This window comes from Gekko japonicus, unplaced genomic scaffold (genome assembly GCF_001447785.1).
Source record: "Gekko japonicus isolate JY-2015 unplaced genomic scaffold, Gekko_japonicus_V1.1 scaffold2530, whole genome shotgun sequence".
NCBI lineage: Eukaryota > Metazoa > Chordata > Lepidosauria > Squamata > Gekkonidae > Gekko > Gekko japonicus.
In genome coordinates, this window is record NW_015162027.1 from 217,064 (window position 1) to 239,601 (window position 22,538).

The 22,538-nt window shown below is 51.0% G+C and overlaps 2 protein-coding genes across 2 annotated transcripts in view; both read left to right on the forward strand.

The window, feature by feature from the left end:
- The first annotated feature begins 5,373 nt into the window (after window positions 1–5,373).
- Window positions 5,374–11,293, forward strand: UBL4A (ubiquitin like 4A). The gene is made up of 4 exons (XM_015405528.1): window positions 5,374–5,599; window positions 7,828–7,933; window positions 9,832–10,037; window positions 10,284–11,293. Exons 1-4 carry the CDS (start codon window positions 5,552–5,554, stop codon window positions 10,392–10,394), a joined length of 471 nt encoding a protein of 156 aa, XP_015261014.1. The 5' UTR covers window positions 5,374–5,551; the 3' UTR covers window positions 10,395–11,293.
- A 7,510-nt stretch (window positions 11,294–18,803) lies between these two features.
- Window positions 18,804–22,538, forward strand: part of LAGE3 (L antigen family member 3) — a 9,723-nt gene continuing 5,988 nt past the window's right edge. The window contains exons 1-2 of the mRNA XM_015405522.1: window positions 18,804–18,827; window positions 22,288–22,421. Coding sequence (XP_015261008.1) covers window positions 18,804–18,827; window positions 22,288–22,421 — 158 coding nt within the window. The remainder of the gene's footprint in view (window positions 18,828–22,287; window positions 22,422–22,538) is intronic.

Below are 22,538 nucleotides of genomic sequence, written 5' to 3' on the forward strand. Positions count from 1 at the left end.
TGACAGAACTATGGCTTGCCCAAGGTCATCCAGCAGCTGCAAGTGGAGGAGTGGGGAATCAAACCCGGTTCTCCCAGATTAGAGTCTGCACACTTAACCGCTACGCCAAACTGGCTCTCCTACACCAAACTGGCTCTCTATGCAAAAAAGCCCCGAACCTGAAAGACTGCCTGAAACAGAATAACTGTGGTATGCAGAAGATAAACCTAAAAGTCGTGGTACTTAAAAAAACCAGGAAGGATTTGACAGTATCCGACTAAGAAACTGCCATTGCAACGTCTCTGGGCCCGACGTTTCTTTTTGCCTTCAGGTGTTTGTTCAACAGGTGGACTCGACAAATACAGATGACTCCACAGCTGCCCTTTAGCGTGCCAGTCTCTACAAATAGCACGCTGCAATTATCCTTCATCTCCCTCCGGGATACCCCTCAGTCAGGCCGGGAGGAGGCGAACTCATTTGCCAGCGAGGTGAATCTAAGTTGACGAGGCAGGTGCAACGTAACCTTCCCCAGCACACCTGTGCACCCACACCTTGGCGGCGGTGCTGGAGAAGGAGAAATTTCCATGCGATAAGATCACACCGAGTAATTGCCTCCCTTTTACAGATGCAGAGACACCTTCCACCTGAGTAACTCGAGAGAGATGTGTTTTAGTTACAGCACTGGAAGACGATTCCTGTGATGTAAACATTACAATCTACTTAAAGGGCAGAATACAAGGAGACTCACCAAAGCCGCCTCAGTTTTTCCTCTCTGGAGGAAGGGATGCACCGTCTGCGGCTTAAACACTACGGGGGGTCTCCTAAAACCGACAAAGTTTAATTCTGGATACAAGCTTTCGTGTGCTTGCACAGTTTTTGAGATTGCCTGCACACAAAAGCTTGTTGTTGTTGTTGTTCAGTCGCACAGTCGAGTCCGCCTCTTCGCGACCCCATGGACCAGCTCCCGCCAGGCCCTCCGGTCTTCCGCCATCCTCTGACGTTTGCTCAATTTCATGTTGGTTGCATCGATGACACTGTCTAACCATCTCATCCTTTGCCGTCCCCGTCTTCTTTGACCTTCAATCTTTCCCAGCATCAGGGTCTTCTCCAGTGAGTGCTCCCTTCTCATTTGGTGGCCAAAGTATTTGAACTTCAGTTTCATTATCTGGCCTTCCAGGGAACAGTCAGGGTTGATTTCTTTGAGGATTGACTGATTTGTTCTTCTTGCAGTCCAAGGGACTCTCAAGAGTCTCCTCCAGCACCATAGTTCAAAAGAATCTATTCTTCGGCGCTCGGCCTTCCTTATAGTCCAACTCTCACAGCCATACATGACTACTGGGAATACCATTGCTTTGACCATGCGGACTTTTGTTGGCAGGGTGATGTCTCTACTTTTTATCTGATCCAGAGAGACTTCTTTGAAGCCTTATTTGCTTTCCTGGCAAACATCTGTAAAAAGTGTCCTTAGGGACATGGCTAATAGGCGTGTGAATAACATACCCGTTGATCTTGTTCCATTCCTGCCTATGTTTTGTTTTTCAGTCCATGAGGCAGAGTCAGGTTGGTGAGATTTGGGTTCGAAAACCGCACTAAGCTGTGAAGGTTGCTGGGCGGTCTTGTCAATCAGTGTAGTGTTCTAAGCCAACCTTGAATAGGATCCTCTTGTGGATCAAAAACTGGCTAATTAATAGGAAACAAAGAGTGAGTATAAATGGGCAATTTTCTCAGTGGAGGGTGGTAAGCAGTGGGGTACCACAGGGACCAGTACTCGGTCTGATGCTTTTTATCTTGTTTATTGATGATTAGGAGTTGGGAGTAAGCAATGAAGTGGCTAGATTTGCAGATGACACGAAATTGTTCCGGGTAGTAAGAACCAGGGAAGATTGTGAGGCACTCCAAAGGGATATGTTGAGGATGGGCGAGTGGGTGTCAACGTGGCAAATGGGGTTCAATGTGGCCAAGTGCAAGGTGATGCGTCACACAGTGGCCAGAAATACCAGGTGCCATCAGGAGGTCCACCAGTGGGGCCAGGACATTAGAAGCCCTCCCACTGTTGACCCGCCCCCAAGCACCAAGATGACAGAGCATCACTTGCCCCAGAGCCCCTATCTATACCTTGTGGATAATAGCCACTGATGGACCTCTGTTCCATATGCTTATCTAATTCCCTTTTGAAGCCGTCCATGCTTGTAGCCGCCACCACTTCCTGTGGCAGTGAATTCCATGTGTTAATCACTCTTTGATCCGAACTGGCAGAGACCGACCAAGAGAGAGATCTTGGAGTCGTAGTAGATAACTCAATGAAAATGTCGAGACAGTGTGCAACTGCAATAAAAAAAGGCCAACACTGTGCTGGGGATTATTAGGAAGGGAATTGAAAACCTCATTTGGAGTACTGTGTACAGTTCTGGTCACCACACCTCAAAAAGGATATTATAGCATTGGAAAAAATGCAGAAAAGGGCAACTAGAATGATAAAAGGGTTGGAACACTTTCCCTATGAAGAAAGGTTAAAACGCTTGGGGCTCTTTAGCTTGGAGAAATGATGGCTGAGGGGGTGATTATGCATGGGATAGAGCAGGTCAAGAAAGAAGTCCTTTTCTCCCTTTCTCACAATACAAGAACTCGTGGGCACTCCATGGAATTGCTGAGCGGTCGGGTTAGAATGGATAAAAGGAAGTATGTCTTCACCCAAAGAGTGATTCACACATGGAATTCACTGCCACAGGAGGTGGTGGCGGCTACAAGCATGGACGGCTTCAAGAGGGAATTAGATAAGCATATGGAGTAGAGGTCCATCAGTGGCTTTTAGTCCCAAGGTATAGATAGGGACTCTCTGACTGGGGCAAGTGATGCTCCGTATTCTTGGTGCCTGGGGGGGCAACAGTGGGAGGGCTTTTGGAGTTCTGGCCCCACTGCTGGACCTCCTGATGGCCCCTGGTATTTCTGGCCGCTGTGTGACAGAGTGTTGGACTAGATGGGCCATTGGCCTGATCCAACATTGGCTTCTCTTCTGTTCTTATGTTCTAGGGTCATATTCAGAGGATCCATGTGGAACTGGGTTCCCATTTGGGGGTGGAGCCTGGGGAGGGGAGGGGCTAGGGTTGCCTGGTCCCCACTGGCCACCAGTGGGGGATATGGGTATAAGGTTGCCAGATCCAGATTGGGAAACTCCTGGAGATTTAGGGGTAGGGCTGGAGGAGGACAGGGACCTCCTCCAGCAGAGGTCCATCAGTGGATATTAGCCACAAGGTATAGATAGGGGCTCTGGGGCAAGTGATGCTCTGTCTTCTTGGTGCTTGGGGGGGTCAACAGTGGGAGGGCTTCTAATGTCCTGGCCCCACTGCTGGACCTCCTGATGGCACTGGTATTTCTGGCCACTGTGTGACACAGAGTGTTGGACTGGATGGGCCTTTGGCCTGATCCAACATTGGCGTCTCTTATGTTCTTATGTTCTTAAACCGCGCATCCCTGGACCTCAGTGGGGCACAAGGCCACAGAGTCCCCCCTCCAAAGCAGCCATTTTCTCCAGGGGAACTGATCTCTGTAGTCTGGAGATGAGCTGGAATTCCGGGGGATCCCCTGGTCCCACCTGGAGGCTGGCATCCCTGGACCTCAGTGGGGCACAAGGCCACAGAGTCCCCCCTCCAAAGCAGCCATTTTCTCCAGGGGAACTGATCTCTGTAGTCTGGAGATGAGCTGGAATTCGAGGGGATCCCCAGTCCTCCACTTCAGGTCTGGAGCCATCCTACCCAGGACTGTTTGCCCCCTGCCTCTTAAACTGCCTGCCAGCAGCAGGTGAGTTTGATTTTCTCTGTTTACAAAGAAGAGTTGCAAAGAGACTAAGCATTTGGGATACTCGATCCCCTCACCTCTTCTCCCGCCAAGTAACGTTACCCACCTTGGAGAACTGAAGCAACATCACCTCGCACTCCTTAGTCAGATTACATGATTTGTTTGAGCGGTCGAAATAGAGATTGTAATTAGAACTGGAAGGGACAGCAGAAAGTGTGTACCCAGACAGAAAACATATTTAAGAGGCCGAGATGTGCGTTTGATACCCGCACACTCTGAGACCCGGAGGTTTGAGACAAGGGTGTCGAGGACGGCCTGTAGAGTTGCCAACTCTTGGCTGGGAAGTTCCTGAATGCCACAGAGTCCCCCCTCCAAAGCAGCCATTTTCTCCAGGGGAACCGATCTTAGTAGATCAGAGGCAATTCCAGGGAATCTCCAGGTCCCACATGGACGTTGGCAACCCATGTACTAAGGGGCTTCAAAACTCTTTGGTAGAGATACAAGACCAAGCTTGCCAACCGGCCTGGAGGGAAATGTCCTGCTCTTTTATAGAGACTTACTGTGTGGAACTGGGCAGTGAAGCTCCGGAGGTTGATAGTATTGCCTGGTAAATAGCATTCCATTAAGGCTCTGTTAAAGGGACAGGGTATTCCCAACTCCCCTCCATGGAGCAATACTCCTTTTTGGTTTGGGTTTTACAGCAAAAGGGAACCTGCAACTCCCATGTGTAGAAACTGAACCGGTGAACATTTCCCCCTCCGCTCTCCATCTGCTGAATTTCTGCCTGTCATGCGGTTTTAAAAGCTGCATGGTAGGACTAGATGACCCTTGGGACCTCTTCCAGCTCTATGTTTCTGTGGGTGGTGCTGCTGCATAATTTGTCTAGCTCCCCCCCCCTTTTTTAAATAAAGTGAAAACTAAGTTTAGTTCTATCTGGTTCCCCATCTTATTAGAATATTTGACCTCTCAACAGGAAATTCCTATAGTAATCGATGACTTCTGTTGGTGGTAGAACCTACGCACTAGATACTATATGTTCTGTATCTCAACCACCATGGACGGATTTGATTTTTTTTAAAGCGATCTCAAGTTCTTTTGTGTACTACTATCTTGGTGTTAAGTTCCATTGCATGAGCTGTATAATTTTGCTGTGTATTTTTTGCATTATTTTTGTAATATTTACAAAGTTTCAATAAAATATTAATCGAGAAAATAAAGTGAAAACAAGAGTCTAACCTTGGTTTCATTTATTCATCCCGCTCCTCCCCGGGTGACTCTACACAATGTGTTTGAGAACCCGAAATCATGCCCGAAAACCAACGAGACCTTAACCCCTAGACGAAAGTTTCCCCTAATCTTACACTGGGACCTTCCACCCTCCCCACCCCGTTGTCGCTTCACAGCCGCAACCTCACCTCTCCCTATCTCTATATTCCCAAGAGCCGCTCTAGCTCTTAACTTCCCCCCCTCCGTAGTAACGTGCATCACGTGACACGAGAAGCCTGAGTTTCCGGCCTTCTTCCGGGCTCCGCGAGTTTTCCCCGCCCCGCCCCCGGAGGCTGGTTCCGCTTCGGGCGTCTCTAGCCCTTTGCTCTCTATGTCAGCTGGACGTGCTGCCCTTTTCGAGAGAGCGGCGCGGCCGGGGCGCTCCTTCGCCTATAGAGCCCCGGCTCCTTCCCTTCCCCCACCCTAGGCCGCTCTGTCCTTGGCCCTCCCTGCGGGTGTCTATGGTCCAATTAAAGGGGCCGCTCGGCTTGCAGGGCTGCGGGATCCCGAGATGCTGCTGACGGTGAAGGCGCTTCAGGGCCGGGAGTGCAGCCTGCAGGTATCCCCGCTCCCTTCCGGGCGGAGAGGGGCTGGGGGAGGGCCTGGCCCGAGCGGGAGCTCGCCTGCCCAAAGGCCAGGGGGAGGGGCCTCGGTGGGGAGGCTTTAGCTGGGGTTGCCAACTCCAGATTAGGACATTCCTGGAGATTTGACGGGGAGGGGAGCAAGGGCTGGGTTTGGGGGAGGGGAGGGTCCTCCGCAGGGCACAGTAGAGTCCACCCTCTGAAGCTGACATTTTCTCCAGGGGAACGGATCTCTGTCGTCCAGAAACCTGCTGTCATTCTGGAAGGTCTCCAGGCCCTACCTGGAGGTTGGCAACCCTACTTTAGGAATTAGCCAGCAGGGGAGTTACTCACGTGGGGTTTTTTTTTTGCCAGGTCTTCCTTGGCCACCAGCAGGAAATGGGGGGGGGGTTTAGGGTTGCCATATCCAGGTTGGGAAACTCCTAGAGATTTGGGGGTGGAGCCTGGGGCAGACTGGGATCTCAGTGGGCGGAACTGGTCTCTGTCACCTGGAGTTGAGCTGTAATTTCAGGGAATCCTCAGGTCCCGCCTGGAGGTTGGCATCCCTAGTGGAGGGGGCCGCCATAGTCCACTGCTAAGAGTGCCAGTCCTAGTTCCTAGGCAGGTCGGGGCTTCGGTTCTTTCCCTCGTGTGAAACGATTTGGGGGACTCACGTCCAGTGTTCCCTCTAAGCTGAGTCAGTGTGAGCCAGCTCAGTTTTTTAGCCTCTGGCTCACACATTTTTGCCTTCGCTCAGGAAGGGATGGCTCCAGAGCAAACTAATTTATGCAGGAGCCAAATGGCTCGCTCACAACTTTAAAGCCAGTAGCTCACAAAGCAGAATTTTTGCTCACAAGACTCCACAGCTTAGAGGGAACATTGCTCACGTCTGGGATGTGGATGAAGAAAGGACCGTCCTTCCTTGCTTCGCGTGTCATTTTTATACCTTCCTTCCTCTAAGCAGCACAGGATGGGGTACCTCCCCCCCCCTTTTATGCTTACTACAACAACCCTTAAGACCAACAGAGTTTTAATTCAAGGTAGCAAAAAGCCCAGTAGCACCTTGAAGACTAACAAACTTTATTGTAGCGTAAGCTTTTGAGAAACACAGATCTCTTCATCAGATGCATGGAGGGTAGGAAGAAACTGACCAGAGATATATAGGTGGTAAGAGGAGGGGGGAGAGGATGCAGAAGGTGCCGTGTCAATGCAGAGCAGTTGCAAAAGTCATGAAAAGGGTAGAATGCACAACTCGGGTTGGGTGTGACCCCCTTCCTTCTATGGATGAATCTGAATGGAATACCTGGCTGTACCCATTAAGGGCTGTGGAGGGTGGGAAGGGGCTGTGGCTCAGTGACAGAGCATCCGCTTCGCATGCAGAAGATCTGTGGCAATGAAGTGGCTCAGTGGTAGAGCCTCTGCTTGGCATGCAGAAGGTTCCAGGTTCTCTTACCCTCTTATGCCAGGATTCTCTGTCTTCTAGGAGCCTGGGGGGCCATAGTGGGAGGGCTTCTGGAGTTCCGGCCCCGCTGGTGGACCTCCGGATGGCCCCTGGGTTTTGGCCGCTGTGTGACACAGAGTGTTGGACTGGATGGGCCACTGGCCTGATCCAACATGGCTTCTCTTATGTTCTTATGTCTGGGGCAGTGATGCCCTGTATTCCTGGTGCTTGGGGGGGCAACAGTGGGAGGGCTTCTGGAGTTCTGGCCCCGCTAGTGGACCTCCTGATTAGCCCCTGGGTTTTGACTGCTGTGTGACACAGAGTGTTGGACTGGATGGGCCACTGACCTTATCCAGCATGGCTTCTCTTATGTTCTTATGCCTGGGGCAGTGATGCTCTGTCTTCTAGGTGCTTGGGGGCCCCACAGTGGGAGGGCTTCTGGAGTTCTGGCCCTGCTTGGTGGACCTCCTGATGACCCCTGGGTTTTGGCCACTGCATGACACAGAGTGTTGGACTGGATGGGCCACTGGCCTGATCCAACATGGCTTCTCTTATGTTCTTATGTCTGGGGCAGGGATGCTCTGTCTTCTAGGTGCTGGGAGGGCAAGAGTGGGGGGGCTTCTGGAGTTCTGGCCCCGGTAGTGGACCTCCTGATGGCCCCTGGGTTTTGGCCGCTGTGTGACACAGAGTGTTGGACTGGATGGGCCACTGGCTTGATCCAACATGGCTTCTCTTATGTCCTTATGTGTGGGCCTGGCCCCACCTCACCACCTCTCTTCTTCCCAGGTGTCCCCAGATGAGCGCATCTCCTCTCTCAAGCGCCTGGTCTCCGAGAAACTGAATGTTCCCATTTCCCAGCAGCGCCTGCTTTTCAAAGGCAAAGCTCTGGCAGGTGGGTGACCGTGAAGCAGGCGGGCAGCAGCCGGTTTGTATAGATAAGCAGGGTGAGGTGGGGTTTGTTCAGAAGTCTATGGGTGCCTTCTTTTGAAAGGGAAACACGAGTGCCTAGCTGGCCCACAGGCCCAATCCCTGCCACCTCCACCCGAAGAGCTCAGATCTTGAAGAAAGTTTCAGAAGGTGTAGCCATATCGATCTGCAGTCGAAGAGCCAGATTCGAATTCAGTAGCGCCTTAGAGGCCAACCAGGTTCTCAAGGCGTGAGCTTCCGAGAGTCAGAGCTTCCTTCGTCAGACGCCTTCGTGGGCTTTGAATCTGGGAAGCCCATACTTGAAAATCTCAGTCTCTGAGGTGTTGCTGGACTTGATTCTAGCAGGTCTCAAGAAAGACCTTCTCTCTGTCCGAGAAATGTCACCTGTCAGAGGACAGAATACTGTGCCAGGTAGGCCGGCGGGCTGAGCCGGTATAAAAGAACATCAGGGTCACGCCCACCTTCTGGCAGGCTCAGAAGATTAGCCGTGGACGTGGACGGATGTGTTCCAGAGGCGGTAGTCTGGGATGCATGACGCATGGGTGTGTACAGCATTGTGGAGGGGTGTGTGTGTGTGTCGAGGAGGTCAGTGGGCTGACCCCGTGAGTTCCCAGGGCAGGAGCACACAAGTAACTAGACAGATTTTTTTTAAAAAAATAGCTATAGTTGATTGGAAGAATGGGCAAATTAATATGATTATAGCCAACAGGTTACCAAAGGTCACACAAGGCACAAAACAATAAGGCTAGAGAAAGAGAGTTGCAGATGGGGGGGGCATGCAAAAAAATGTGGGGGCAATAAGGTAGAAGAGGTCCCATGGATCTCTGCTTGACAGAGAGTTGGCAGGCGTTCTAGCCATTTAAAAAAAAAATTAAAGCTTTTGTCTAGTTGCCCAAGCAGGCGCCTTTGTTCCATATGCCACCCTAGTATGATTCTCTGCATACAAAAGGAGCTTGATTGTTTCCTTCCAACTACCCTAATATCTCCCAAACACCCCAGTGGAGAGTTCTGAGGGCATGTCGTTTTTGGTCTCGTCCACGTGTGTGTCCGACCCTTGAGCTCGTAGGAGACGGTCACATTCTGAGGTCTGCCAGTATTCTTGCTGACACCTGTCTGGTTCCAGAAGGACCCATCCGGCGTGGTGTAACATTAGCGGCTTTTAATGAGCTGAAACAAAAAAGAACAGAGGAGAGGAGAACGATGTCATAAGCTGCTTCAAGTCTCCCCCTTTGGGAGAAAAAGCAGGGTATAAATATCTAAAAAGAAATTTAAAAATCTATTTTGTAATGGATTCTAAGAAACCAGATGCTTTTCCTTTTGAGAAAGCCTTAGCATTCTTTTTTTTCTTTTGGTATTTTTTGGTATTTTTCATATGCATGCGTGTGAGTGTGTATGCACGTGGAAGTCATAGCAACCTCTGATGACTGACTGTGCGTGCACCTGGAAGTTATGGTGACCTCTGGGGCCTGACCCCTATTGGGGGCCTGGAGGATATTCAGAGCGGTGGCTGAATAAAGCCTGCCCCTGCCTCCTGCCTCTGGTATTCCTTGGAGGTCTCCCATCCAAATACTTGCCAGAGCCAACCCTGCTTAGCTTCCGAGAACTGATGAGATCGAGCTTACCTGGGCTATCCCGGTCAGGGCCGAGCCTTAGCATTCTTTGTTGCCTGCAAACAGCGGATGATTTTGAATCGCTAGGGAACCCGCTGCAGAAAGGACGGTGTAGCTTTGTAGAAGTTCCGACAAGAACGGCTGCCAGGACACTGCTCTGTCGTCCTTCGTGCGTGGCCCCCCCCCCCCCGAACATGCGGCTTCCCCGTGGCGGGCTCCCGGCCACTGACGCTGCCTTGCTTCTCCTTCCCAGACGAGCACCGTCTCTCCGATTACTCGATTGGGCCGGAGTCCAAGCTCAACCTGGTGATCAAGCCGCCGGAGAAGGCGTCCCCCGAGGAAGCAGTCCGCAGAGGGGGGCCCCCCCAGACGCCGGCTATTTGGCACACGCTGGCTCAAGTCTTGGGCAGGCATTACAGTACGGCCGACACGGAGAAAGTGCTGGAGCAGCTGCAGAAGGTGATTTCTCGGACAGTGGCGGGAGGGGCAGGCGGGAGGGGCCCCTCGGGCCTTGCTCGAATTGCGTTTCCGGCCCTCGTGCCGCGTGATCCGAAATACGCCCGGCGGGAAGGAACTCCCGCAAAATTCGGTGAGGATTATTCGCTGGCAGCTATGCTTATTTTAGCGGTTTTACCCTGCTCCCGCACACATCGAATGATGTGCTTTCAGTGCACTTCAATGAGCGCCCCCCCCTCTCTTTCCCAGGATTACGAGCGGAGCCTGCGACTGCTGAGCTTGGATGACATCGAGCGTTTGGCCACCCGGCTGCTTCACCCCGAGGTGGCGGAGGCCGTAGAAATGGGCTTTCTGGATTAGCTTAACGGACTCAGAGATTGAGCCCCCGTCAGCCCCTTTGGACACGGAGTCCCCCGGGCAGGGCCCAGGCGGAGGGCTGAATGGGAGCGATCCCTCTGGACTTGCTATTAAAGGGGAGGGGGGGCCTAGGGCATTTGTAACCCCTCCCCATCCATTAAAGGTGGCGATGGGTGAGTCTGGGCGGCCCAGTCTATTGTGTTCAACTGAAATGGGGTCACAGTGAAGCACAGGGTTGGGGTGGGGGAATTGCTCGCCCAGTGCCGAGAGACGCAGCCGCCTCAGAGTCTGGGGCTTGTGTTTCTGTGTGGATTTCCCCCCCTTTCTTCACCAAAGTCCAGTCGCCCTTCCTCGGTTGGTATTTATTGTTTAAGCCGAAGGCCGTTTCCGTGACAGCGTTCCTCAGAATTGTCAGGCACGAAAAATGAAATTGCACGAGGAATTTTTCATACACCTTTTGGAAAACCTCGGGAACCACTCTCTCCGCTGCCGCGATGTAAACTTGAAGAACGGAATAAAGCGACTCCAGATCCCCAAAGCAATCGGTAGCTTTAGAGGAGACAAGCGTTGAATGTTTCAAGCTGCGTTAAGTCGTATTTTTTCCCCCTTACAGTTTACAGATAACATTTCCCAAACGTGAAGTCGTCTTAACCAGAAACATCACCCAGCGCAGGGGTCCCCAACTTTTTTGAGTCTGTGGGTACGTTTGGAATTCGGACGCGGCATGGTGGCTGTAGCAGTAAAATGGCTGCCGCAAAACGGCTGCTGCTAGAGGCGGGGCCAGCCGCAAAACAATTGTCACAGCTTACCTTCAGTCACACAGGGCAGATCCTCATGTTGTGTTGGCGGCTGCTGCCAAAGCAGCATTTTTAAAAAATCTATACAGCCAATCAAAGCTCCAGTGGCCAATCAGAAGCTTTGCTGGGCAAAAGGCCTACCTGGCCCCGCCCACTTCCTCAAAAGATTTGACAACTGCCCCCCCCCAAGTTGTCAAACTAAGTATACACACCGTGAACAAGGACGATGATTACAATTTATATCAACAATTAAATGTATGTAACGCAATTAATATCTCAATTTCTACGTACCAAAAATTCAACCATCTTTTAGTGTCCCTTATAAACTACTGATAAAAGGTGTTCCCTTGCTTGAGAGCTAGTTGAATGACATTAGCAGGCAAATGACAATAGCAGGTGTGATTGGATTAGGTGTGATATGCAGAGAGGCAGTAAAAAGTAAAGGTAAAGGTTTCCCTTCCTTGAAAGCCAGTCGAATCCAGCTCTAGGGGGTGGTGCTCATCTCCGTTTCCAAGCCGAAGAGCCAGCGCTGTCCGAAGACGTTTCCGTGGTCATGTGGCCGGCATGACTAAATGCCGAGGCGCACAGAACACTGTTTCCTTCCCACCGAAGCAGTGCCTATTTATCTACTTCTCTTGCTTTCAAACCGCTAGGTTGGCAGGAGCTTGGGGCCAGAGACGGGAGCTCACTCCATCACGCGGCACTCGGGTCTCGAACTGCCGAGCTTCCGGTCTGCAGTTCAGTATCTTAACCTCAAAGCCACCGCGGCCCTTAAACTACTGTTTATATAAATTCTAATTTTCATCCTTCTTCATACGAGGTTAGTTTGACCACCTGTCCCGTGCTCTTTCTATCTTTGTAGCCCAAAAATGTTGGCAGGAACTATGCTGCCCATGGACGCCTTGTTGGGGGACTGCCAACCTAGAGCTATGGCAGTCTGCGAACCAGAGAATCCTTAAATCGCTGAAAAATATTCGGTGCACTTGAGCTTCGAATTTTCAGGGCAGGAGCAGTGAAAGAAGCCACTTTTGCAAGTTAAGTTAGAGAGTGACTGTCTAGTACCTTCCAGGAGGGAGCGGAACGTCAGCGATTCGTTTTGCTTTGAAAGCATCAGGGCCAGGGGCCGCTGTGGACCTGCAAGGCCGGCGGGAGTGCGAGGAAGCCCCGCGAAGGCCCTTCCTGGCCCCAGGCAGGCAGGGGTGGGGAGAGGCAGGGAGGAAGCAACTTACCCTCCCTCTTCTCCTGCCTCCTCCTGGCTGAATGAGGGCCGGAAGCGGGGCGGCCGGAAGCAGGGGGCGGGGCTTTGTCATGTGCCCCGCCCCCGTACCTCACCCGGGGGGAACTGCGATCCCCCGCGATCCCCCCTGAAATGACCTCTGGTCAGGGCTGTTTCTCGTACACAGAGGAAGCGTGCAAAACAGGCGGGCGGGAAGATCCCCCTTCTTCCGGTCACCCCAAACACTGAATCTCCAAAGATGATCAGTTCTTTTTTTTTTTAATTAACAATTTATTGAAGTTTCATGAATAACAGTAACAATACAAACATATCACAATAAGATCAGACAATGAGATACATTTTGTAAGCTACAACCGAGATGTAAAAGGATAAATTTTCCATTAAACGATCAAACAATAATTATAAGCTTTGACAAGCAGAATATAACAACCGAGAACATTATCATCATCCCCAAAGATATATTATAAGCCTAGGTCAGCAACCATTTGGGGAATTTCATGCTGAGATATTCAAGTATGGGTAACCAGTTTGGTGTAGTGGTTAAGTGCGCGGACTCTAATCTGGGAGAACCGGGTTCGATTCCCCACTCCACTCGCAGCTGCTGGATGACGCTGGGCAAGCCGTAGTTCTGTCAGAGCTGTACTTGAAAAAGAGCAGTTTCTGTCAAGAGCTCTCTCAGCCCCGCCTGCCTCACAGGGTGTCTGTCGTGGGGAAGGGAAAGGAGTTTACGAGCCACTCTGAGACACCTTCGGGTAGTGAAGGGCGGGGTATAAATCCAATCTCTTCTTCAAATCGTAGAGAAGGTAGAGTGCATATAAAGACGTGTCAGATGGTCTGTAATTTTTGCCACGATATACAGATTCCATCGCTTTTGGTGACATTGTGGATGACCAGTCCTTGTGTATGTACTCTCCACCGAGAAATGTAGTCTTCTAGCAGGCAGTGCCTAAGATTGGGTTATATAATATTTCCAGGAATTTTTCAGATCTCAGCCCCAAGGATTCAGGGTTCCTGGATCGGAAAGAGACCAAAAGAATGAGGTCTCTTCTGTATTCCCACAAACCTTTCGGCAGTGATATCCCCAAACAGAAATGCCTGCTGTGTGCCGAATCCAGTTATCCGGGATCCGCAAACTTGTCAGGCCTACGTCCAGTGTTCCCTCTAAGCTGAGTCAGTGTGAGCTAGCTCACCGTTTTTTAGCCTCCAGCTCACTCCTTTTTTTTCTTAGCTCAGGAAGGATGGCTCCAGAGCAAACTAATATAGCCAGTAGCCAAATCGCTCGCTCACAGCTTTAATGCCAGTAGCTCACAAAGTAGAATTTCTGCTCACCAGACTCCACAGCTTAGAGGGAACTCAGCCTACGTCCCTGACCCGTGCAAACGTTTCCTCGTGCGCCCCACCCTCCTGCCATGGGTAGAATCAAATGATAGAATCGTAGAGTTGGAAAGGTCCTCCAGGGTCATCTAGTCCAACCCCCTGCACAGTGCAGGAAATTCACAAATACTTCCCAAATGTCTGAATGCTTCCTAATTTGGGGATTCGGTTTCAGTCTGGAGCGACAGCTGAATACCGCCTCCTGGGCAAGGCAGACATCTTTTCCTCCCCCCGCAAAACTCAGTTTAATTCCAGTTTGGTGAGAGGACGAAAACTACCGCTTGCCCGGGCTCCTGCATTCCGATGTTGCATCAAACTGGTGCGCGGTGCTTCAGAGCTGTCCAAGTCAGGCGAGGGGAGGAGGTAGCAGATCGGTAGTTCAGGAGTTTGAGACCCGAGTGTGCCGCATGATGGAGTGAGCTCCCGTCTCTAGTTCCAGCTCCTGCCAACCTAGCAGTTCGAAAGCAAGAAATTGCAAGTAGATAAATAGGTACCGCTTTGGTGGGAAGGTAACAGCGTTCCGTGCACCTTGGTGTTTAGTCATGCTGGCCACATGACCACGGAAACGTCTTCAGACAGCGCTGGCTCTTCGGCTTTGAGCACCGCAACCCTAGAGTCGGATTCGACTGGCTTTCGAGCAAGGAACCTTTACCTTTACTAGCTCACGGTCTTTTAGCCTCCGGCTCACACATTTTCATCTTTGCTCAGGAAGGGATGGCTCCAGAGCAAACTAATGTATGCAGCAGCCAAATTGCTTGCTCCCAACTTTAATGCCGGTAGCTCACAAAGTAGGATTTTTGCTCACGAGACTCCACAGCTTAGAGGGAGCATTGGTCAAAAGTGTGCGACTCTCAAGGCTGTGGGTTCTGAAGTACATCAGTCCTCTGGTATATTAATATCCAGTGCTCCCTCTAAGCTGAGTTAGTGTGCGCTAGCTCACAGTTTTTTAGCCTCCAGCTCACAGATTTTTGTCTTAGCTCAGGAAGGGATGGCTCCAGAGCAGACTAATTCATGCAGCAGCCAAATTTCTTGCTCACAACTTTAATGCCGGTAGCTCACAAAGCAGAATTTTTGCTCACAAGACTCCACAGCTTAGAGGGGACACCTGTCAGATTAATAAACCTTGACCTGGATATCCCAGGTCAGCCTGATCTCAGAAGCTAAGCAGGGTTGGCTCTGGTTAGGACTTGGGTAGGAGACCACCAAGGAAGTCCAGGGTCGCTACACAGAGGCAGGCAATGGCGAACCCACCTCTGTCTCTTCCCTGACCTGGATGAGCCAGGTTAGTTAAATCTCTGGGAGTAGCTGTTTGCTGGGCTTACGCGAAGGGCTGCTTTGGGAAGCAAGCGGCCTCATCTTCAATACCATCTTCACATACTCAAAGGGCTGTCATCTAGAGGATGGTGCGGAGTTGTTTTCTGCTGCCCCAGAAGTTCGGACCAGAACCGACAGGTTAAACATGAGGAAGAACTTCCTGACAGTTAGAGGAGTTCCTCAGTGGGACGGGCTTCTTCGGGAGGTGGCGGGCTCTCCTTCTTGGGAGGTTTTCAAGCAGAGGCTAGGTGGCCGTCGGACAGCAATGCTAGTTCTGTGAACTGAGGCAGGTCACGAGAGGGAGGGCAGGAAGGGTTGCCTCAGGGCTTTGTTCTCATGGCCCTTTCTTAACACGCCGAGGGAAATGCCGATTGCCACTTTGGGGTCAGGAAGCCATTTTTCTCCAGGCCAGTTTGGCCGGGGATCCCGGAGGTTTTTTTGGTGTAGTGGTTAATCTGGGAGAGCTGGGTTTGACTCCCCACTCCTCCACTTGCACCTGGCTGGATGACCTTGGGCAAGCCGTAGTTCTGATAAGAGCTCTCAAGGACAGTTCTGTCAAGAGCTCTGTCAGCCCCACCGACCTCACAGGCAGTGTTCCCTCTAAGCTGAGTTAGTGTGAGCTAGATCACAGCTTTTTAGCCTCCAGCTCACACGTTTTTGTCTCAGCTCAGGAAGGATGGCTCCAGGGCAAACTAATTTATGCAGCAGCCAAATTGCTCACTCACAACTTTAATGCCAGTAGCTCACAAAGTAGAATTTTTGCTCACAAGACTTCACAGCTTAGAGGGAACATTGCTCACAGGGTGTCTGTTGTGGGGAGGGGGAGGGAAAGGAGTCTGTGAGCTGCTCTGAGACTCCTTTGGGTATAAATCCAATCTCTTCTCTTCTTTTGCCATCTTCTGGGCATGGAGCAGGGGTGACTCGGTGTGTATGGGTGGGGTAAAAGGTAAAGGTAAAGGTTCCCTTGCTCGAAAGCCAGTCGAATCCGACTCTAGGGTCGCAGTGCTCATCTCCGTTTCAAAGCCGAAGAGCCAGCGCTGTCCGAAGACATTTCCGTGGTCATGTGGCCGGCATGACTAAACACCAAGGCGCACGGAACGCTGTTACCTTCCCACCGAAGTGGTACCTATTTATCTACTTGCAATTTCTTGCTTTCGAACTGCTAGGTTGGCAGGAGCTGGAACTAGAGACGGGAGCTCACTCCGTCATACGGCACCCGGGTCTCGAACTGCTGAACTACTGACCTTCCACAGCCTGCAGTTCAGCGTCTTAACCACTTGAGCCACCGCAGGGAGGTCTTTGTAAATTTCCTGCATTGTGCAGGAGGTTGGACTAGATGACCCGGAGAGCCCTTCCAACTCTATGAGTCTATGATTAATCCTGACACGCTCAGTCAACGTCCTGAACTTAGCAGCTCAGGTTGCCGGTGTCTCCTCTGTCCCATCAGGGCCTATCCGCCTTCCTCTAGGGCTACAGCTCTCGGTCAGAGTAGCCGCAACCAACGCTCCCTCTAAGCTGTGGAGTCCTGTGAACAAATACTCTACTTTGTGAGCTGCTGGCATTGAAGTTGTGAGCGAGCCATTGGGCTGCTGCATCAATTCGTTTGCTCTGGAGCCATCCCTTCCTGAGCGAAGACGAAAAATGTGTGGGCCGGAGGCTAAAAAACTGTGAGCTGGCTCACACTAACTCAGCTTAGAGGGAACACCGGCTGCAACTGTTGGACACCTGGCCGCCATCCAGCAGGCACCGGCACAGGAAGCAGCCGGGCCTTCGAGAGGAGTGTTGGCTCGCTTCCTAATGTGCCGGAAAGCGTTCCTTGACAATGGCAAGGCCTGGAGTCAACGATGGCTGGGTCTCTGCGGGGAGGATGACAGATGGTGTCGGAAGGAAGGTACCTTCCGGGGAAAAGACGCAGGTCACACCTTTCTGGGCCAACGGTGAAGTTTCTATTTAAATCCTGTCCTAGCCCAAGGTCTCCACGCAGGTGGCAGCGCGCTTGCCTTTGAAGGGGAAAACTGTCAAATGCAGCGTTGGGGAAAGTACGAATGCAGCAATTCCCTGGTCTGCACAGAGGCAAAGAAAACAGAGCGCTGGAAGGGAGCCAAAAGGGTCATCTAGTCCGACCCCTGGCACAGTGTAGAAAATCTGCAGCTCTCCCCCCCCCACTCCCCCAGAGACCCTTGCTCTGTGTGTTGGGTTGCCAATGATCCCTCTAAGCTGTGGAGATTTGTAAGCAAAAATCCTACTTGGTGACCTGCCGGCATTCAAGTTGTGAGCAAGTGATTTGGCTGCTGCATAAAATGAGTTGGCTCTGGAGCCCTCCTTCCTGAGATAAGACAAAATGTGAGAGCCGGAGGCTAAAACACTGTGAGCTAGCTCACACTCACTCAACTTAGAGGGAACACTGGTTGCCAGCACTGGGTTTGGAAACCCCTGCAGACTGGGTTCCCAGAGGAAAGCAACAGTCGAGTGTTCTCAAGGGGGCGGGACAACTGAGTTATTTCTCTTGCTATAGGTTGGTTCACTGGTAAGAGTGTAAGAGAGCCATGTTGGATCAGGTTGATGGCCCATCCACTCCAAGACTCTGCGTCACTAGGTGGCCAAAACCCAGGGGCCATCAGGAGGTCCACCAGCGGGGCCAGAACTCCAAGAGCCCTCCCACTCTTGCCCCCCGAGCACCAAGAAGACAGAGCATCACTGCCCCAGACAGAGTATTCTCTTGATACCTTGTGGCTAAGAGCCACGGATGGACCTCTGCCCTGTATGTTTCTCCAAAACCCTTCTTGAAGCTGTCTCGGCTTCCTGTGGCAGTGACTGCCACGTGTTCATTACTCCGTCCGCCGGAAGCGGGTTCTTGCCTGATAATTCGTTGCTGCCTGCAACAGTCAGTGAGGACTCTCATGTGTGAATGTGCTGACACAGGTCTGATGCAAGGCTCCCTCTAAGCTGTGGAGTCTTGTGAGCAAAAATTCTACCTTGTGAGTGACTGGCATTTATTTATTTAATTATTCAACTTATACCCCGCCCTCCCTGCATTTGCAGGCTCAGGGTGGCTTACATGCATTAAAACATTTTACAAATATATAAACAGCAATTAAAAGCCAATAAAATCCCCATAGAGGAATTCAGTATCAGTAATAGTCATATGTGCTGCCGACGTTTCGCTGATTATACAGGCGGCGTACTTGTAAGTTTTCAAGTTTCTCGATGTTCTTTGCACAAGCCAGCCATCAAAGCTGAGAGTTGGTGGTGATAGTGGGGGCGGCTCCAAGTCGAAGGCCTGGTGGAAGAGCTCCGTCTGGCAGAACCTGCGGATCCGTGAAAGGCCTCGCAGGGCCCTGATCTCTTCCGGGAGCTCATTCCACCAGTGTGGAGCCGTCACTGAGAAGGCCCTGGCCCTGGTAATAGCGAGCCTGGCTTCCTTAGGACCAGGGAGGGTCAAACGGTTCTTTTTTTTTCTTTTTCTTTTAAATTTTTTATTGTTTTTATTCAGAAAAGGAAAATAAGCGTTACATACGACACGTACTTACAAATTCCAAGTTTCTACATATCGCATTAGGACGCTGATAGTTTCATGTCCAACCTTGCATCATACATCTCTATTGCTATACCATAAGTCTATCCCATTACTTCTATAGATACAGCCATTTACGGTAAATTTGTTTAGCTGGGAGAATATCATTCTTCACCATGTACTCTAGCACCGGGGCCCAGGTCCTGACAAATTTAGTATAAGTAGGGGTATTACTATTATTTGCTCTCTGCAAGGAGTCTGCTATTTTTGCCATAACAAATTGCTCCCATATTTTCTCCTGCCACGCTGAGATTGTCGGCGGGGCTGGTGATTTCCAGGCTGCTGCAATTGTCAACCTTGCCGCTGCCAATAGCATTGATATGAGCTCTTTACTGTCCCCTATCCTCGCTCTATCCCACAAATTTAACAGCACCACTTCTGGTGCCCTTGTTAACGACTGCCCAGTGATCTCATTTATCTGGGTTATCACCTTATCCCAAAAGCTCTTTATTTTTTGACAACCCCACCAGCAATGATAATACGTCCCTACCTGACCACATAGCTTCCAACAATTACTGCTTGTTGCCGGGTTAATTTTGCGTAACTGTTGCGGTGTAAGATACCAACGGGAGGTTACTTTGAAAAACTGAAGACGGACATTATATACCGGAGACCTGTTTGCTGGGGAGGCCCATATGACATCCCAGTCCGACTCAACCAGGGAGCGATTGAGGTCTGCTTCCCACCTGCTGGAACATAAAATATGACTATGGACATTTTTATTTGGCATGAAATTATCACAACTAGCATATTAAAAATATAGTGTATCCAAACAATTATTACAAACAGAATACCCACCCACATGCAAAAACAAAACTGAAACCTTTTTATTTTCTTCTGACAATAGCACCTCCTAAAGGAAGAAATGCATCTTGCATTGGAGAGTTCAGTTTGTAACCTAGGACTGGCTTGTCCTCAGTGCACAGAAATTAGATCAATCTGATACCATATATATATATTTTAGAAATGATTTGGAAAATATTTGGAAGCAGGAACAAGAAAGGGAAAAAAACTAAACCTAACAAAGAACTCCAAAACCAAACAAAGGTTAGTGGAAAGGAGGGCCAATATTAAAACTTTTTCATAAAAAGAGGTATATAAAACATATATAGGGGCCCAATTACAACCAATATATATAAAACTTTTTTAGCCCTGGTTATATATATTGGTTGTAATTGGGCCCCTATATATGTTTTAATTTGTTATTATTAATAAATACATGTACCTCTTTTTATGAAAAGGTTTTAATATTGGCCCTCCTTTCCACTAACCTTTGTTTGGTTTTGGAAAATATTTGAACACCTTGTCTTAAAATATTTTATTCATCATGTTAAAATAAAACGTTCCATAATCATTTTTTCTTTTCTTTTCTTTTTTCAATTTTTCCAATTTTTCGGAAAAAAACAAAAAATCTTCAGGGAAAAAAACAGAAAAAAAATGGCTTTTTTCCGAATTTTTCCGGGCCTTCACATCTCTTGTGAGCGAGCGATTTGGCTGCCACATAAATTAGGTTGCTCTGGAGCCATCCTTCCCAAGCAAAGAGAAAAAGGTATGAGCCGGAGGCTAAAGAACTGTGAGCCAGCTCACACTAACTCAGCTTAGAGGGAACATTGGCTCTAATGCCATAGACAGCCATCTGTTCCGCACGTTCAGCCTTTCCTCATCCAAGCGTTAGGAAAGACACGTGTCAATCAGCTCCAACAGCCACTGGAAGATGCATTCGTGAACAGGCTGCCCCGAAACCCACCAGAGTCGAGGTGGCATCCAAGTTCTACCCGTGAGGTCAACTTTGTTCCTGTGGTGGGGGCTCATTCACACCTGCACAACCTTCTGTGAACCAGGCGATGGTTCTTGAGGGAAGCAGGAATTCTTCCCGTGACTGCAATTTGGCCGCACCGCAAACCAGGAGGCTGGATGCTGCTGCTAAGTTTCCAGCTCCAGGTTGGGGAAAACCTGGAGGTTTTGGGGGTGGAGCTTGAGGAGGGCAGGGTTTGGTAAGGGGAGGGGCTTTAATGGGGTCCACCCTCCAAAGCAGCCATTTCCTCCAGGGGAACTGATCTCTGTCGCCCAGAGGTCAGTTCTAATTCCAGATTTCCGAGTTGGGAGATACCTGGAGATTTGGGGGAGCCTGAGAGGGGTGGAGTTTGGGGGGGACTTCAGTGGGGTGTAATGCCATACAGTCCGCCTTCTGAAGCGTGCATTTTTCTCCAGGTGAACATCTCTGTTGCCTGGAGATGAGTTGGAACAGCGGGGAATCTCCAGCCTCCACCTGGACATTGGCAACCCTGGCTGCAGCTGCCAGTGTGAAACGGGCCATATCACAAGAACGAAGTCTGGGTCCAATGGCACCTTGAAGACCAACCGAATTTAATTCTGTGCAGAGGTCATTTCCTGTAGGAGAGCACAGGAGCGGAACTCCGGCAGTAAGGAGCCCAGGGGGCGGGCACATGCAACAAGCCCCGCCCCCTGCTCCCAGAAGCCCTCAGTCAGAGCAAGAAGCAGCCAGGTCAGTTGCAGAGCCTCCCCCCCTTCAGCTCCGCTTCCTCTGTGAGAGCAGATCTGCGTGTGTGTCCCCCTCCCCGAATAGCTAGGAATCCAAAACAGTCCAGTGGAGCCTGAGCGGTGGGTGTTGCTTTCTGACACACTTCCGGTGATGTCAGGGGGCGTGGCATATGCAAATAAGTTATGCTAATGAGCTCCTGCCCCTCTTTTTCTACGAAATGACCCGATTCCGTGTATGAGCTTTCCTGTGCAAAGTACACTTCTTCAGATACTTAGAAGTGTGCCTGCGCACATACCCAGAATCAAACTCGGTTCGTCTTCAAGGTGCCCCCGGGCTCAAAACTTTGTTCAGCTGCTTCAGACCAACAGGGCTGCTGCCCACCTGAATCCATCTTCCTGGAGAGTCCTTATCACAGTCAGGAAGCACAGAAATGCCCTGCAAAAGGGGGAGGGGGAGATTTGGCGCTTGGGAACCTGGGGAGGGTGGGGTTTGGGGGGAGGGGGCTTCAATGGGGTGTCATGCCATAGAGACCACCTTCTGAAGCGTCCATTTTCTCCAGGGGAACTGATCTCTGTCGCCTGGAGATGGGTTGCGTGAAGTGGTCGGACTCTAATCTGGGAGAACCGGGTTTGATTCCCCACTCCTCCTCTTGCAGCTGCTGGGTGACCTTGGGCAAGCCACAGTTCTAACAAGAGCTGTTCTCTCACGGGCAGTTTCTGTCAGAGTTCTCTCAGCCCCACCCACCTCGCAGGGTGTCTGTTGTGGGGAGGGGAAGGGAAAGGGGTTGGGAGTCGGTAAGCCGCTCTGAGACTCCGAGTGAAGGGCGGGGTGTAAATCCAATCTCCTCCTCTTCTTCAATGGCGGGAGGTCTCCAGCCTCCACCCGGAGGTTGGCAACTCTGTGTAACGCGGCCGTCGCCAAGCGTGGGACCCGCACAAAGGCGCCTTGCAGAGCCCTGCTCCGGCACTTGCAGATGTCTCCCGTCGCCGGGGGAAGCTCCCTTCTATTTCTCGTGGGCGAGAAGCCAAACGGCAGGATGGCAACAAGCGAAGGCCAGGGCCGCCCGAAGCGCCTCCTCTCCCCTCTCCCCCTCGCAGCAAAGAGGCGGGCCGCGCTTTCCCCACGCCCCCTTCGTTCACGTGTCCTGCCTCTGCCGTGCCCACGTGAAGGAGGCCCGGGCGGCGGCGATGGCGTCCGGAGCGGCAGCCGGGCCCGGGGCGGGGTTGGCCTTGTATCCGAGAAAAGTGTGTGCGCACGCGCGCCTGATGCACGTGTGAACGGTGTGTGCGTGTCTCCGTGGAGGTTTGGCTTCAGGCGGGTTAGAGACCTTTCGGGAGGGAGGGAGGGA